The sequence below is a fragment of the Eufriesea mexicana genome, unplaced genomic scaffold (genome assembly GCF_001483705.2).
Source record: "Eufriesea mexicana isolate 0111107269 unplaced genomic scaffold, ASM148370v2 scaffold221, whole genome shotgun sequence".
NCBI classification, from domain to species: domain Eukaryota; kingdom Metazoa; phylum Arthropoda; class Insecta; order Hymenoptera; family Apidae; genus Eufriesea; species Eufriesea mexicana.
The window spans coordinates 176,633-194,439 of NW_016908377.1; the positions used below are offsets into that span (position 1 = coordinate 176,633).

Below are 17,807 nucleotides of genomic sequence, written 5' to 3' on the forward strand. Positions count from 1 at the left end.
TAAAGATCAATATTTTACGTAACTTTTGTTATTCAGTGTTTCAATATGCAATTGCACAGAGTAAATTTATTATTATTTTCTAAGTATAATAATAACAATTGTAGTGTGGACAAATTTATGGATGCATGGGTGTTTCATTGACTTTGATCTTGGAACAAGTGGTAAAGATCAATATTTTAAGTGACATTTGTTATTCAGTGTTTCAATATGCAATTGCACAGAGAAAATTTATTATTCACTTTGTGCAACTTTCACATTGTTGTCATTCAACTGTCAGTAAATTTTAATTTGAAATTGTAAATAAAGCATAGGACAGAATGAAATCCTTAAATCGCGTGATCCAAAAATACATTGTCTGTGGTCATACTTCGTATATAATATAAGCAACTATCATTGTACAAAATCTCGTTCCAAGAAAGATATATTTGAAGTTTGATCTATCACCTACATTACGAAGAGCAATGGTGACGCACCTAGTCATTCGACATTTTCAAAGCTAAAAAATGTTATTGTTTATATTTCCATTACTAATAACAAACGTACAACATATATAGAAAAATTACGTTAGTCGCTTTCTATTTTCACAGACGACTGTTTTAGCAGGGTAAAATACGACATTGCTGTGCTGAGGGCCTGTAACAAATAAAATATCAAAATTTGATAATGTAGGGTTGAGGGGGAGGGGTCATACAACATACAGGTTTGAATAGCTATATATATTCTCTCAACATTTCTATATAAAATGAAACTGTAATAATTACCGCAGTGCAAGTTTCGAGAGAAACAGGGAAAAATCCACCAGCTGTTAGGAAGCAAACCCTGTTTGCTCTTACGATGATAAATATCAGATTCTTCCGCACTTCGATACCAACTTTATCCATTGGTAAGTTCGCCCATGGTCCTGCGAATATTGCGTCACCGACGTCGAGACTCTGCTGTATCAGATCATCGCAGCTATATGTGAACATTAGAAGCTGGCACAAAGTGCCAACGAAGTTGAGTACCAAACTGAATTTTCTCGAAGGATGTGTGTCCACCTGTGATATAATTAGTATAATTAATATCTGTTATTATAATAATTTTAAGAAGTCAATGAAATGATTGTGAAGCAGGAAATTACTTCCTTTTTTGGCTTAAGGGATGACACAGAGATTTTTCTATCTTTGTGGATTAAACTATACGTAAATGCAAGTTGAAACATATGCATACCATTATTGAACCAAAACTAAAATCGTTCATTGGAGGGAACAAATGAATTTAACTATAATAGCCAAACTATTTTCAAATGTGTACATTTCACGATAAGTAGGAGAGCAATAATTATTGTTGGAAATTAGCTACGCCTATGCAACGATGGTGACAGATCTGTTTGAGGTTGCGGGCCAATACCGACCTTTGAATCTCAAGATACTATGCAGGCATCAAGGGGTCGGTTTTTGGGGTTTAAAAGGGCCTGCTGTCCCTCACTGCTCTCACTCTCAAATCCGGAACAGTGCAGATAGCTTACATATTGTGACCCACAGTGGTGTGAAAAAGACTCTCGTGTTTTATTTGTATATTCGCATAAAGTGTATACATTTCACTTATATCAAACTTTATACATCCAATTGCTGTACAACTGAATACGGTTACTTCCCTGTACGCTAATCATTTGGACTTCCTTCCCGAAATTCCCAATAATTATCAACACAGAAAATGTCACAGAACTCATAATATTGACCAAACACAGAATTCATAATATTGAGCAAAAAGTCACTATTTCCTAACAATATTAAAATTAAAATATCTCCTAAACTAATGACTTTTTAACATAAATGGGTTAATACTTTTTCATAAAGAACACGAAGGAGCATCAGTTGATGTAATAAAATGTACGTAGGATACCATTTCCAAAGAAATCGCGAATCGGCTAGTGCCAACAAAAACAAATTATAAATCGATCAATATTTTCTAGAAGCAAATGGAAAAGATATTTTAGGTAACAAAATTAAGTTGCGTGGCTCCTACTAGATGGCAATATGTGGTGACCCGCCCTGTATATCAGAATTCGTTATTAGTAAATCTGCTAGTAATGATTTAATAAATAATTTAGTACAAAAACGAAGTTCACAGATGATAACTATGGAAGATCGTCCAAACTATATCTGAAGAATTTTAAAAATTCATTAGTAGTTTAGATAACCGTGAAACGTAAATTACGACAATGAAAAATCATTTGGGATCATTCTGTTTTCAAATAGCAATACGTCAAGAATAATTAGCAAATAATTAGCAAATAATTAGCAAATAATTAGCAAAGGAAATATTAGACAGTATTGAAGCAAGAAATATTATACTATATAGACTATTATAGAATATTATACAATATAGAAATATGATACGACAGAAATATTAGACGATATTATTGTTGAAAATACAATTACACTAACCAGGAACAATTGAAATCCCACGAGGCATATTACCGCGGCGAAGAACAGTATCTGTCCAAGCACCATCATTGTGAATATATTATCCAAGTTCTTGCAATAATTAGTAAGCGTTTGGTGGTGTCTCACGCAACCTTTCAACTTCATATTGCACTCGATCGCGTAACCCGATAATTTCGCATCCTTTCTGTCGATCATTTGATCCTTAACCGCATCGTCTAAATACCTCAGTCTGTGTTGCAATATTCGAAACTGACTGGCCACGTGAAGGTTCAAGATGCACAACAGATTGTCGAAACAAATGTAACACACACCGACATGGTACACACAAAGTATCTGAACAAAAGAAAGTTACTTTCAACGATTTTTATATTACCCGATATTAATTTTTATCAATGTCATTCTGCCATGTGTTTCGAGACTATACATAAGTATACAGTCACGAAAAAAATTATTTGAAAGAAACACGATCTCATGACTCGGTTCGCAATTATACGAGAATGTGAATTGATCGTAAAATCATAGAAACAGATATAAATTATAGATCTCCGTACCTGTATAATAAAAATTACTTCGAAGTAGGGTGACAATGATACAGGGAGATCTACCCACAAATTGAAAGGCAATATCCTATCAGATTCATTCTTTCCCATATTTTCTGAAAGGTAAAGTAGGTGAGAGTAAAATAAAATATCTAAGTCTTAGTTATGAATAAAATAAAATAAAAATAAATAAATAAAATAAAGTATCTTAGTCATTATATCTTAGTCGAAGTTATGGTAGAGAAAGAATATTTTTTAAAAAGCTGACGTACCTAGAATAGGAGTCACCATGTAACCAGTGCAAGTGCCCTGAACACAGATGTTGATGATGATAATGAGGATAATGCATAATCTCTTGCACTTTTCTACGATTAGTTGCTCATGGGGATCGCAGCTTGGACACCAGAAGTTCTTCTGGGTGAATTTAATCAACTTATAGAACTCGGTTCTGTGCGCGTACAAAACACTAACTTTTAAAACGACGATCATCAGGTACAGGTTGTTGCATGAGATGTAAACGCTGTCCTGAAATCATAAAAATACCTGTTAAAAGTGAAACTGTAGATAATTCATTCCAAATAAAATTCAGTTAAGAAATTCATTCAAATTAAATTTTGGTCATGGTGTTTTCCAAGTCATCGAAGTTGAAAATATTCTCATATTTCCATATTCAATTTTTCACAATATTTTATCAAAAATTGTTAGAATTTTTCCAAAAGATAGTAAAATATTTATATTATTAATTTCAGGCAACTATATTTGTTAAATACAATTCCAAAAACACGTTTTCCCTATTCTGCATCTTCTTCGAGAGCCTTATATTTCTATTTCTGTTTTCAATTAATTGTTACTTATTCTTTTCTGTTGTTATGTAATTATTTTTATTATTCCTTATTGTCGACGAATAGGAAAAGCATTTTATGACAGCGTGGATTAGTAAAAGCTTGCGAATACATACGACGAAATTTCCCCAGGTGAAGTAGATATCTCTGCAACCAATGCAGACGATGGTGAAAAGCGCGCCGGCTGTGTAAACCAACGCAAAGTCTCTCCGACGCTGTTCATTTTGATCAGCCGCCAGCCAGAGACCCACGGATTTCATCAGAAGACTTGTCCAAATTATCGAGATATCTTTATCCTGCTGTTGATGCATGGCGAGTGTCGTATTGCTTTCGAAGACGCAAAACGATCTGCGATTTCATGCGAACTTTTTCCAATTAATTTTCTACGAGGCATCAGATGCTATGGTCTTTAATCAGCGTGACATGTCATTCGTCCGTCTGTTACGGATTGCATGTCCACTTCTTAAGTTTCCTTGCTTCGTACAGAACGTGTAGGTGCCACAATGGAATTGTTAGTGCATTATTCATGACCTGAGGTAAGCCGTCGGGATATGCTGGGTGATATATTCGTTTCAGTGTGAGATGGCCACAGCTATTCAATTGCTTTCAATAATAACTTGATAGGTGTAGTAACTACTCTGCAGCTCGATTGATTTCTTAACTTCAGTCAACATGGCTGGATCATATTTCAGGTTACTATATTTTCAGAGCAGTTATACTTCAGTGTACTTCTTTCTACTTTTTATAATAGTGTGTCTCAATGAGGATATATTTAAACATTTGGAAGATTAGGTTGCAGGGAACGTTTCTAATGCTGCTTCAATGTGGAAAGATGAGTATTGATCGGATAATTGGAAATTGAATCTACCAAGTGGTGACTTTGAGACATTTAATTGATAATACATACATATATTCTTGTAGTGGAGAACGTCTCCTTCTTCCTCGAGGTTGACACAGATTTACGGGCCACAGCATACACTTTGTTCGACAAACTGCCAATCAGGCGGCTCATCTTTTGATGCAGCTCGTGACCACGTTTTGGCTTCGAAAGGTCGTTCTCTGGTTGTGTTCAAATATCGGTTATAAACCGATGTGATTTTTTGGATTATCTGTGCAATTTTAGCGACTAGTTGAGGTCCTTAAAAAAAGTCTGCGTCGTGACTGACTATCACACCACCACTGATCTAGGGTAATTCGCAGGGGTAGGTCTCTGACTAATACCAGCGAAGAAGCTTGTAAATTAAGTTAAGGGGGTCAAAAGTAGCGGGTGTCATCCCCATGTTGTTGAAGTCAGCTGGCTGGTTGCAGGGTATCTTTGTGTGGCGGCGATGCTAAAAGGGACGAAAGGAGAAGGAAGGGGACGAGTATAGTGTCCCGTTGTCTACTAGTGGACTCATCAGTAAAGCTTTCTAGTAGTCCCTTAGACTGGGATACAATTGGAAGATTTGGAAGTTATATATATACGAAGCGGAGGTTCTCCGAGAACTTGCGAGAAAGTCCTCGAACCTCCTTGAAGCCGGAATCCGTCTAGCGGCGAGAGTGAGAATGACGGTCGCTACAGTTCTTATGATAATCTCAATCAAGGTATTTACTATACATTACAACTGCTTTTATTTGCGTATTGAAATTTAAGTTTCACTGTCAGTCGAACACAATGTATATGATATTATATAATTGTTGTCTTTAGATATTGTGATTGATTGTTATTTTATATTATTCTTGACGGATGATTGCTACAGGAATCTTGACTGATCTCCAACTCACACCTAGTAAATTTGTGATTTGTAGAATTGAAAGTTCTTTGGCTGATGGAATCATTAATGAAATCCTTTGGTGGGTCTAATAGTTCAAGCATCTACTGGGGGATGGAACGTCTGGTGGCGATTTTCATTTTCTGAACAGGTACTAATTAAAGTCACGATGAAAGTATTAAATTGTTACGATAATATTTATGTGATTTTTATTCATTTTATCGCGTAAAAATAATATTTAAAGACATTCAATATAATTTTTAAGTCATATATCTTGCATTTTTAGATAATGGAACTTATTATTATTCTTCTGAAATTTATTTTATAATAGATGCAATGCGCCGATTGCTGTTATTTGACCCTGTTATGAAATAACCGCGAGAAAGAAAGTATTAGTATAATCGGGTTGCAATGATAAGTGCAAGGAGTACAAACATTGAACGATTTATTACAAATAATTTATAATTGCGATGTAGTTTGCAGGAAACATTCATTTTATTTAAAGTATTCACATAATATTTTGCGATGGTTGCATGCTTGGTTAATTATTCTTTCGAATTTCTCATTGAGGATTCCCTCATAAGCGTGAAGTACGATAGTGTAGAACTTATAAGCTGTAACATGAAGTATCGGTATCGTTATAAATGTCTTATAAAATTTGTAGAATTTTGAATATTACTGTGAATTATAATTAATACACTTTAAACGTGTATTTAAATATTCATGTATAATATATGTATTAATATAATAACAATACCATAATGATACGATGTAAATAATTAAAACATAACATTATTGTATGATAGTTTTAGGAAATAGACATAAAGTACAGAAAGACCCCTTACGGTCTTTTAATAATCAAATCTTAAATACCGAGCAGTACGTGTCCTGATGTTTGTTTCTTTATGTGTTTACTGTATATTCTAGTCGAATTTCTATGTTTCCTAGAGTCACCGGACACGAGGCATCGTTGAAAAGACTATTTAGGCTATTAGGCCTCGACACTTAGGATTTGGCCGTAAAATGGGCCGTAGGAGGTCGGGCCTAGGCTAAGTACGATACGTTGCCTCGCGTAACCCCGGCTTTCCCCGGCATAACCCTTCGGAGGAGCTAACTCAGAGGGAGGAGTCTTCTCCACCCTTGACTTTGGTGGAGGCAGTATCTCCTCCTTCGGGGAGGCGCTTGCCTTCTAGACGGGATTTAAAAAGGCCCGTCCTGGAAGACAGAGGATTTAGTTGTCAGTCAGCTGTCAAATCGGTCAATTAGTTAGTAGTCGGGTTAATTAAAAGTTAGTTAAGAGTTAGTCAGTGAGTTAGTTAGTGGTTGTTAGTTAGTCAGTAGTCGGTTAAGAGTCAGTTAAGGGTTTGTCAGTGAGTTAGTTAGTGGTTGTTAGTTAGTCAGTAGTCGGTTAAGAGTCAGTTAAGAGTTAGTTAGTGCGAGGATTAGGCAGAAGAAGGGTAACATACAGCAGTAGATGTCTGCAAAGTCACAGGAAAGAATCCTCCAGCAGACAAGTAACATGGTTGCAACGACTTCATTATCATAATCCTCATATCCTTTCGTAGCTTCCTGCCAGATTCTGTCATTGGCAACACTTCCCACCAGACGGAATACGTTGCCATGCCGATATTTGTACTTTCTTCCATCAAACCGTGACAAACGTACGTGAAGAAAATTATATAGGTGAAGTTACCGGCTATGTGGAAGATGGAAATGAAGCGCGTCAAAATAGACACGTCTGCCTGTGTACATAACACATGATTAAGACAGTTGTGCTTAACACTTGTGCTAACTGACTGCCACGTTGGTCATATATGACCGGCCACGGTCTCTCCTGTGACGCCATAGTGGTCATTGGTGACCAGAGCACTTGAACTAATCACAATTGTAAAAATTGAATGAAAATTGACAGTTTGTCGACTGTCAACCGTTACCAAGGCGCCACCGGTGGTCACCCGTGACTACCAATAACATAAACGCTTCATTGGGTACGAATGTTGTCTTATATCACCAATTTATTATCATTTTGCCATTATACGCTTTCGATAATAAAAATACTCCCAAAAAGCGAAACAAGTGATTTCAGCGTGGCAGTCAACGGGTTAAACAATATAATATTCTGATATAAAATGTTGACAATGTGTTTGTGAAAGTCTTGAGGAATATTATTTGGAATATTTTCGAGAAAGTAATTTGAATGACTAATTTACTTGAAATTTATACTTTTTTCAGATAAATGAGCCATTCACTGCACACATTGATTTACTCCATAAAACAAAAAGTGGAGAAAAGCAATGAAATAATGTACAATGTTTTTTAAAATTCATTTTATAATTTAAATCGAAATAAATATCGTAGAATGCATAAATACAAATGCAACTTTCATCTAACGGTATATAAAATTGATAAGAAGAAATAGCCAAAAGGTAATCGTTAGTAATGTTACCATTTTTATGTTACTGGAAGAGTTAATCGATTTGGCGAGTGAAAAAAGTAATAAATTTTAATTTTACTAAATTTTGCTTAAATTCTGATAAGACGGCACTAAAAAATTCACCGTTATCATTCCTGGCTATCTAGTGCATTTGAGTTGCATTATTGCAACGATTTACATTAGAGTACGGAGTTAATAAAAATGACCTCTGAAATAAATTATTTATTATTCAGTGGCCAACAAATTTTTGTCGTTTAATGGTGTTAATCTTAATTATCAGGAAAAGTTATTATAAATATAAAAAGTTATGACTATACCAAGTGCGTTGACACTTAAATTTAAGATTTTTCAAAAAGTGGAGTTAATCGAATTGTGCAGTGAGCGGCACACAAATATGGCTCCACGGTACTTTAACTAATGAGAAAAATGAATACTTTGTTCGCACGTACCAAAAGTATCTCGTATGTGTGGAGGCACATTAGTATGCTGAAGGCGACAACGTCACTGAGGATCGGCAGCATGTAAACGAACTTGAGCTTTTCACAGAATTCGATCAGCAGTTGATGCTGCTTGATGCACTCCTTCAAGGCTATATAGCAATTTTCGGTGAAGTCGATAGAATTCGTTTGTTCGCCGAAATCCTTCCACAGGTTTGACAGCTTGCGTTGCAGCACGCGGAATTGGTAGATAACGTGCATATTCATGACGCATAAGAAATTGTCGTGGCAGACATAGGTGGCGCCAATTTGTTGCAGAGTTAGTGACTGTAGGATTGGTACAGTAAATATGAAATCATAGCAGTATGTCGGTATATTATCGTCTTCTCAGGTGAATATTAGGTATTTAATTAGCCTATCACTGGTCGCTATGAAATATATTTGCAAGTGAACAGATTTCACGGATGTAAATGAAGATTTAGGATACCTGAAGTGCAAATATTAGTTCGTAATACGGAGTTTCGCTTAGAGGCAGATCGATCCACATTTTCACCGGATGTGTCCTGTCTGACTTATTCCTTCCGATGTTTTCTGGAACATTGTGGACGATTTGTGTAGCATTTTAATTTTCATGGACTACGAATTTTTATATATATTTCTTTCTATTAATTACTTTTTATTAATTAGTTTTTGGACAAGATTTCAATTGTCTATTTCAGATAATTGGTTCATAGTGACAAAATTAATATTTTTAATTTAATTTCTAATTAAGGGCAAATAGGAATTACTGCCCTTTATAGAGTATACCCTGCTATTGGATTACCTGAAAAATCGATATCTCGTAGAGTTATTAGGATCACATTATAAATAGTTGCTGATGGGATCGTACCAACTTTTTATGAAGTTAAGGAATATATTATTACCTAATGGTAATTTTGTAATTATTAAATAATGGTTATAATTAATATTATTATTCTTCTATTTTATTATACTAATTATTATTACCGTTATTACCATTGTTACCATTATTATTTCACTCATTTATTATTAATTAGTATTACCAAGAAATATACTTTTACTTTTATTTTACAAATACGTTCATTTCAGAAATATAATAGTTTCGAAAATATATCATATACCAATTCCAAAAGTATCGTATATAGTCTTTCCAAATGATCATCTTTTTTTCATAACTTTATCAAGGATTGACTTACTCACCATAGATCGGTACAATAATATAAAAAGCCCAAGTGGCTTGCGCTATACAGCATATACTTATTGTCCACAAGTTGCAAAATTCTCGACACTTTTTCAACAGCATTCGTTCCTCGTGGTTATACTTGAAATGCCAGAAATTCTGTCGCGCAAGTATTATTATATCGTTTAAAACTGTACAACGAATTCTGATCGCAATTGTCTTAAATAATGCCAGGCTAATGCATAGTACATTAGTCATAGCGTAGCACCAATGCTGAAAAAATTGAATTCCAAAATTTATTTCAATATCTATACAACATATAGTCAGTTTCAAAAATAATTGAAAACATATGCAATTTGATTCTCATCTTCGGTACCTTAAATAAAAATTTCAGAACTTCGTATGATTTAAGTTACTAAACACTTTTCTCAAAATACGGTCGTTGTACTCACGTTCAAGTCTCCCCAAGTGTAGTACACGTCAGTTAAATTGATATACATAGCATAAACATGCAATAGAATGGTGTACGACATGGCAAACCTTCTTCGACTTTCCTTGGTGTTGCTCTCGTTCATCCACGTTCCCGTGAGTCTCAGCAGAAACTGTGAAGTCTTAATCGATATATCGGTATATTGCATCGAATGCATGGCGATTCTTTATCGAGATCTCATATTTTAAATTACTCGACAACCGTCAGACTTGAAGGCAAAATGTCCCAGTCTATCGAAGCTTGATGTGACATTGCTTTGATCAATTTGAGACATTCATTTGATGATCGTTTGATGACGATTATTTCTATGTTACTCCCTCCAACAATCTATTTCTCGTACGATGCAATGGGAATAGGGTTATGGACAGATGGAAGATTATCGTTGAATTATGTATGCAAAAAGAGAGTCACAATTTTCACGCTCTACGACTGCAGATGTACGACCAGTAATTTGTTGCGTATCGATTATTATACCGTCAAAAGCATGTACTATAGCGCATGATCTCTCGGGAAAGAAATATGATGTGATCGGGGAAATACGTTTGATTCTTTGCACGTAGTGAGAAGTCATGAGATAGCCTACGTAATATATTTCAAGATCAGTTGGATAATGTGTATATACGTGTGATATGAATCAATGACATAAATTGGTGTATTTAAAAGTGCTATTGAAGAGATACCGTGGGTATTGAAGAACGAAGACACTATTTCGTGTTAATACAAGCTTCATTACTCGAAGGGGGCTGGTGCAGAGGACACGGAAAGCTCTTCGAAAAGCTCTGTCCCGCACTCTAATCGCGAAGGAACTGGCTTTTCCAAGGTCCAGCCTAAACGTTCGAGATGGTCTGCGCGTCTGCGAGTAATGGAAGGCTGGGCGAAAAGACATAATCCAGGCGCTCATTGACTCGGGGCCCACGATGTCTCCAGAAGTGGAAATAATATCTAGGCTTTCCTTTTCCGCATCGACGGATGCATTCCTACACTATAATTTAACACGTTGAGTGCTACGTCAGTCCCTAGGGACTGACAGTGAACTTTCCGTTCACTTTCCGTGACAGAAGACTTTTCGTTTGGACGGTGTGGATTCTAGGGACTGACAGCGAATTTTTCGTTTGATCATCATCGGTGCGTAAGACTGGCATTGTCAAGGGTTAAATTATCAATGACAATTAATATATTGTAAAAATTTAATTCCCTCTGCTAAAGTAAATCTTTACACTTCCGTCGCTTTTTTCGACTGATTGTTTCTTGGTGATCGCCTTTTTGCCTTTCTGGCATTCTCCACCCCATTGTCTTCTGATTATAATTTGTATATTTGTGCATTGGCTGTACCATTCTCACAGCCCAAACGACAAAGTGAAACAAAGTAATCTTCTGCTCATACCCTTCAGTATACTTGAGAGCTCGGCATCAAGTGCTTGCTAGCTGCCGCCTGAGCGGAAAGTATAGCAAAATCGGCGCCGCACTCAACGTGTTAACGAAGGATGAGGATTACTCCTCTGTTCATTGAGGACTGAAAATGGATAAGGATTTGCTCAGTGATCGTTGTAAATGTACATTACAGTACATGTATTACAATTGTAGAATATTTTTAGTCTCAAGGCTCGTGATTGTATATATGAAAGCTAACTGAGTACGTTCCTCGAAAAAGGGCGACACTGAACAACGTCTTGGGTTCGACTCGAGCGAGTGACCAAATGCAAGAATTGTGTGGGCAGAATTAATTATGCGTTATGAAATAACTGACAGAAAGGAAGGATTGGTACGATCGAGTCGCAATTATAAACGGAAAGAGTAAGTACATGACAATCCATAATAAATGTGAAGCACGCATTAATAACTTTACATGATTCACTGAATGGTTTATTATACGTTATTATTAGTATTGACGTAAATATTAAGTAATATTTATTTTATTTAATGTATTATTTACATCAATGTGTATTAAAACAAAGATTAACATTTCGAGAAGCATTTTAACTTAAGAATAACTAAAAAATTTGCTTTTTAGAAGAAATAGAAGGTTTATCAAGCGATGTTTATTAATTAATAAAATAAACTTGAAACAGGGTTGTAAGGCTCGGCTCCCACCATCACTAGACGTCGGTTGTGGCAGGTATCCTCGGTGGTAGGTAGCTAGAAGGGATGGTTGGAAAAGGAAGGGATGCGTTTCGTCCCGGGCCTGCTAGCGGACTCATCAGTAAGGCTTGCTTAGCAGGCCCTGCCTTAAACACTGGGGATACTATTGGAAAGACGGGAAGTTATATATATAGGAAACTGGGAGTTTCCCGAGGACTTGCGGGAAAGTCCTTGAAGGCGGAATCCATCTAGTGGCGAGGGCGAGAATGATGGTCGCTACAGGGTAATAATCGTAATTCCCCTATTTTGTCAATCGACTTTTGTGTATAGTATTAAAGCTTCAATTGGAGATTCGACTGGTGGTTATGTTTCCTGGAGTAGTTATATTCATTTCTGAGCATTAAAACACTGATAATAAAAATTGCATTACCGATACTACACTAATTTACACTACCACATAAATGAATGCATCCTAGGGTAATTACTCGTTTGCCATCTTGATTGAGAACTCCCTCATGAGTGTAAAGTATGATAGTGTCGAACTCATAAGCTGTAACAAGCAGTTTCTGGTATCATCATAAATTTCTGCATGACAGTTTTATCTAATACTATAACGAGTTATAATTATCGCATTTGAAATGTGCATTTAAATATACACATGTAATATACGCATTGATAAAATACATGTAACTTATATAACGTATATGTCTATAATATTAATACTAACACAATTAATTAGTATAGCATTAATATCAGATTTATTCTACATTGTACAATTAATATTATATGCCATAGTTACTATTGACATAAAACAAAATTAAAAAGCAGGTATATTCGCATAAAAAGTTACTAAAAGATTAAAGTATTTAAGGACAAGAACAATTTTCAATACTGTCCATGAGTATCTCGAAATTTTCATTAATATCTAGTAACCATCACTAGTTACAAAAACTTGCAAGTCAATAATTAAAATCAACTCTGGTGCACCATTTGCCATTTGTATAAATGGCAAATCGCAAACTTTAATTAATTACCAAGAAATGAACTTATTATCGTAATAATTAGTATCGTCTAAGGACACTAAACGATACTAATCTACTGAAGAAGGAGGGCCATAATAGAGGAAGCTAGTGAAAGTGAGTGGACAAGACGAAAACCAGACCGATAGGAAAAACGTTCGAAATACCTTCGGCGACCGAATTGGTAAGGGAAGTTTCAGGAAAAATTTGAAAAAGCGAGGACCAAAATTATTTACCAAAAATGCAAAAGAAAAATAATATAAAAAATGTGAAGGACTAAGCACAAAACGAGATACATACAGTACTAGATGTCTGCAAAGACACAGGAAAGAATCCGCCAGCGGACAAGTAACACGGTCGCAACGACTTCATTATCATAATCCTTATATCCTTTCGTAGCTTTCTGCCAGGTTCTGTCATTGGCAAGACAGACCACCAGCCGGAATACGTTGCCATGCCGATATTTGAGCTTTCTTCTATCAAACCGTGGCAAACATGTGTGAAGAAAATTATGTAGGAAAAATTTCCGGCTATATGGCAAACGGAAATGAAGCGCGTCAAAATAGACACGTCTGCCTGTGTACATAACACGTGGTTAACGTAGTTGCGCTTAAACGATATAATATCCCGGAATACAGAAATTTCGCAAACGTGTGTTTGTGAAATTTTGAGGAATATTATTTGGAATATCTTCGCGAAGGTAATTTCAAGAAATAATTTGCGTGAAACTTATACTTTCTCGATTGACTATAGTCCTACGGCACGATAGCTTATAGGAACAACGGATACTTTGTAGTAATAATCGTAATTCCCCTATTTTGTCAATCGACTTTTGTGTATAGTATTAAAGCTTCAATTGGAGATTCGACTGGTGGTTATGTTTCCTGGAGTAGTTATATTCATTTCTGAGCATTAAAACACTGATAATAAAAATTGCATTACCGATACTACACTAATTTACACTACCACATAAATGAATGCATCCTAGGGTAATTACTCGTTTGCCATCTTGATTGAGAACTCCCTCATGAGTGTAAAGTATGATAGTGTCGAACTCATAAGCTGTAACAAGCAGTTTCTGGTATCATCATAAATTTCTGCATGACAGTTTTATCTAATACTATAACGAGTTATAATTATCGCATTTGAAATGTGCATTTAAATATACACATGTAATATACGCATTGATAAAATACATGTAACTTATATAACGTATATGTCTATAATATTAATACTAACACAATTAATTAGTATAGCATTAATATCAGATTTATTCTACATTGTACAATTAATATTATATGCCATAGTTACTATTGACATAAAACAAAATTAAAAAGCAGGTATATTCGCATAAAAAGTTACTAAAAGATTAAAGTATTTAAGGACAAGAACAATTTTCAATACTGTCCATGAGTATCTCGAAATTTTCATTAATATCTAGTAACCATCACTAGTTACAAAAACTTGCAAGTCAATAATTAAAATCAACTCTGGTGCACCATTTGCCATTTGTATAAATGGCAAATCGCAAACTTTAATTAATTACCAAGAAATGAACTTATTATCGTAATAATTAGTATCGTCTAAGGACACTAAACGATACTAATCTACTGAAGAAGGAGGGCCATAATAGAGGAAGCTAGTGAAAGTGAGTGGACAAGACGAAAACCAGACCGATAGGAAAAACGTTCGAAATACCTTCGGCGACCGAATTGGTAAGGGAAGTTTCAGGAAAAATTTGAAAAAGCGAGGACCAAAATTATTTACCAAAAATGCAAAAGAAAAATAATATAAAAAATGTGAAGGACTAAGCACAAAACGAGATACATACAGTACTAGATGTCTGCAAAGACACAGGAAAGAATCCGCCAGCGGACAAGTAACACGGTCGCAACGACTTCATTATCATAATCCTTATATCCTTTCGTAGCTTTCTGCCAGGTTCTGTCATTGGCAAGACAGACCACCAGCCGGAATACGTTGCCATGCCGATATTTGAGCTTTCTTCTATCAAACCGTGGCAAACATGTGTGAAGAAAATTATGTAGGAAAAATTTCCGGCTATATGGCAAACGGAAATGAAGCGCGTCAAAATAGACACGTCTGCCTGTGTACATAACACGTGGTTAACGTAGTTGCGCTTAAACGATATAATATCCCGGAATACAGAAATTTCGCAAACGTGTGTTTGTGAAATTTTGAGGAATATTATTTGGAATATCTTCGCGAAGGTAATTTCAAGAAATAATTTGCGTGAAACTTATACTTTCTCGATTGACTATAGTCCTACGGCACGATAGCTTCTAGGAACAACGGATACTTTGTTCACACGTACCAAAAGAATCTCGTACGTGTTGAGGCACATTAGTATACTGAAGACGACAACGTCACTGAGGATCGGTAGCATGTAAACGTACTTGAGCTTTTCACAGAATTTGATCAGCAGTTGATGCCGCCTGATGCACTCCTTCAAGGCTGTATAGCAATTATTGGTGTAATCGATAGAATTCGTTTCTTTGTCGAAGTCCTTCCACAGGCTCGACAGCTTGCGTTGCAGCATGCGAAATTGGTAGATCGCGTGCATGTTTAGGACGCATGAGAAATTGTAATGGCAGACATAGGTGGCGCCAATTTGTTGCAAAGCAATTACCTGTGGGATTGACACACCATTGGTATCCTATAGCGCAGTAAATATGAAATTATAGTATTGTTTCATTATATTATCTTCTTATCAGGTGTAACTTAGTAGTTTGATTAGCCGGTCACTGGTCGTTATGAAATATATTTGGAAATAGATATGTTTCACTGATGCTAATGTAGATTCAGGATACCTGAGTGGCAAATACTATTTCGAAATATGGTGTCTCGCTTAGGGGCAGGTCGAACCACATTTTGATAGGATGTACCCGGTCTGACTTGTTCCTTCCGATGTTTGCTAAAACATTGTGGATGATTTTTGGTGGTCAACTAATTTCTATATACTGTTGGTATTCTCTATTAATTAATTCTTTAATTAGTCCTTAATTGCCTATTTCAAGTCATTAGTCCGTAGTTACAAAATTGACAGTTTTAAATTTAATTGGAATTAAATTCGAACAGGAATTACTCTTCCTTGTGGACTACATACTGCGTTGGTATTGCCTCAAAAATGAATATATTGCAGAATAATTAGGGTTGTGTTATAAATGTTTTTTAATGGGAATATGCCAATTTTCGCATGAAATCAAGAAACATATTTATTATTAATTATTATTACCGAAAAATATGCTTCAACTTTTATTTCAGAAATACTTTCATTTCAAACATACACTATTTTCCAAAATACACTTTATTCCTATCCTAAAAACATCGTGTATTGATTTTATATATGATCATGTTTCTATTTATTTTACCAAGAATTATCTTACCATAGATCGGTACAACTACGTAAAATGTCACAGCGGCTTGCGCGAAACAACATATACTTATAGTCCACAATTTGCAAAATTCACAACACTTCCTCAATAGTATTTGGTCCTCGTGGTCGTACTCAAAGTGCCAAAAGTTCTGTCGTGCGAGTATTATTATATCGTTTAGAACCGTACAACGCATTCTGATCGCGATAGTCTTAAATAGTGACAGGCTAATGCACAGTATATTTGACATCTCGTAGCAGCAATGCTGGAACAATTGAATCCCAAAATTTATTTCAGTGTCTGTAAGACATATAGTCGATGACAAATCTATTTGAAAACATATGTAACATGAAATTCATATTTTGTACTTCAAATAAAAATTTCGGAACGTCTTATAGCTTAATTATTAATTGACAGCCAGTGTCACAATGTTCTACAGGATAGAGAATTCACAGATGAATATAGCGTTTAAGATTTACTGATAATAGAGTGAAAGATTACAGAAAATGGAATCCACTTGTAATCAAACATTTTTATAATTTACCTTCTATATTTTTCAAATTTACATCCTTTTATATGGTTCTTAATCACGTTTCTTGATACGGTTCTAAATTTTGGATGCTACGAGGCTGTATTATCGAAATATGCGTGAATTAATTTTCAATTAACCTATCTAATATTAATTTTACCATTATACAGACCTTATACCATTCTAAATATAAATAAATTTTAATTTATATCATATGAAAATTAGGTTTCCCAATCTTTCTAACAATAAGAATATAACAGAGTTTTGAAAATTAATTGTTTCTTCAAACAAAATATTTTGCTATATCCACATTTACAATATATAATTCATTCAATAGAATTTCTGCACATAATGGGCTATGGTCTACGCGATCATGAAAGTTTCATTAAGATTGAAAAACACTTTCCTGCAAATATGATTATCGTACTCACGTTCATGTCACCCCAAGTGTAGTATATATCAGTTAAATTAATATACAGGGCATAAATGTGCAACGCAATAGTGTAGGTCATGGCGAATGTTCTTCGACTTTCTTTTGTGTTGCTTTCCTTCATCCACATTCCCGTGAGTCTCAGCAAAAACTGCGACGTCTTAATCGACATATCAGTGTATTGCAGCGTATGCATGGCGATTCTTTATCGAGATCCCAATTTTTAAGTCACTCG

The 17,807-nt window shown here is 35.2% G+C and overlaps 3 protein-coding genes across 3 annotated transcripts; all 3 read right to left on the minus strand.

Annotated features, from left to right (window-relative positions):
- Positions 1-564: 564 nt before the first annotated feature.
- Positions 565-4,121, minus strand: LOC108555660 (odorant receptor 30a-like). The gene is made up of 6 exons (XM_017911438.1): positions 3,927-4,121; positions 3,241-3,493; positions 2,981-3,084; positions 2,430-2,762; positions 762-1,037; positions 565-633 (listed from the first exon to the last, which is right to left on the minus strand). Exons 1-6 carry the CDS (start codon positions 4,119-4,121, stop codon positions 565-567), a joined length of 1,230 nt encoding a protein of 409 aa, XP_017766927.1.
- A 1,985-nt stretch (positions 4,122-6,106) lies between these two features.
- Positions 6,107-10,277, minus strand: LOC108555661 (odorant receptor Or2-like). Its single transcript, XM_017911439.1, has 6 exons — positions 10,083-10,277; positions 9,651-9,903; positions 8,920-9,023; positions 8,445-8,759; positions 7,028-7,303; positions 6,107-6,175 (listed from the first exon to the last, which is right to left on the minus strand). The coding sequence occupies exons 1-6, from the start codon at positions 10,275-10,277 to the stop codon at positions 6,107-6,109; spliced, it is 1,212 nt and encodes a 403-aa protein (XP_017766928.1).
- Positions 10,278-14,211: 3,934 nt separating this feature from the next.
- Positions 14,212-17,768, minus strand: LOC108555672 (odorant receptor Or2-like). The gene is made up of 6 exons (XM_017911450.1): positions 17,574-17,768; positions 16,626-16,878; positions 16,050-16,153; positions 15,554-15,868; positions 15,050-15,325; positions 14,212-14,280 (listed from the first exon to the last, which is right to left on the minus strand). The coding sequence occupies exons 1-6, from the start codon at positions 17,766-17,768 to the stop codon at positions 14,212-14,214; spliced, it is 1,212 nt and encodes a 403-aa protein (XP_017766939.1).
- Positions 17,769-17,807: the final 39 nt, after the last annotated feature.

Bases quoted from the DNA above. Each gene is read 5' to 3' on its own strand.
- LOC108555660 (XM_017911438.1), bottom strand. From the start codon at position 4,121: ATGCATCAACAGCAGGATAAAGATATCTCGATAATTTGGACAAGTCTT. The intron at 3,085-3,240 runs GTACGTCAGCTT...TTTACCTTTCAG, and splicing joins CATGGTGACTCCTATTCTAG to AAAATATGGGAAAGAATGAA. The intron at 1,038-2,429 runs GTTAGTGTAATT...ATTATATCACAG, and splicing joins TGGGATTTCAATTGTTCCTG to GTGGACACACATCCTTCGAG.
- LOC108555661 (XM_017911439.1), bottom strand. From the start codon at position 10,277: ATGCATTCGATGCAATATACCGATATATCGATTAAGACTTCACAGTTT. The intron at 8,760-8,919 runs GTATCCTAAATC...CCAATCCTACAG, and splicing joins AACTAATATTTGCACTTCAG to TCACTAACTCTGCAACAAAT. The intron at 7,304-8,444 runs GTACGTGCGAAC...TTATGTACACAG, and splicing joins ACACATACGAGATACTTTTG to GCAGACGTGTCTATTTTGAC.
- LOC108555672 (XM_017911450.1), bottom strand. From the start codon at position 17,768: ATGCATACGCTGCAATACACTGATATGTCGATTAAGACGTCGCAGTTT. The intron at 15,869-16,049 runs GTATCCTGAATC...TCAATCCCACAG, and splicing joins AAATAGTATTTGCCACTCAG to GTAATTGCTTTGCAACAAAT. The intron at 14,281-15,049 runs GTATGTATCTCG...TGCTTGTTACAG, and splicing joins CTTTGCAGACATCTAGTACT to CTTATGAGTTCGACACTATC.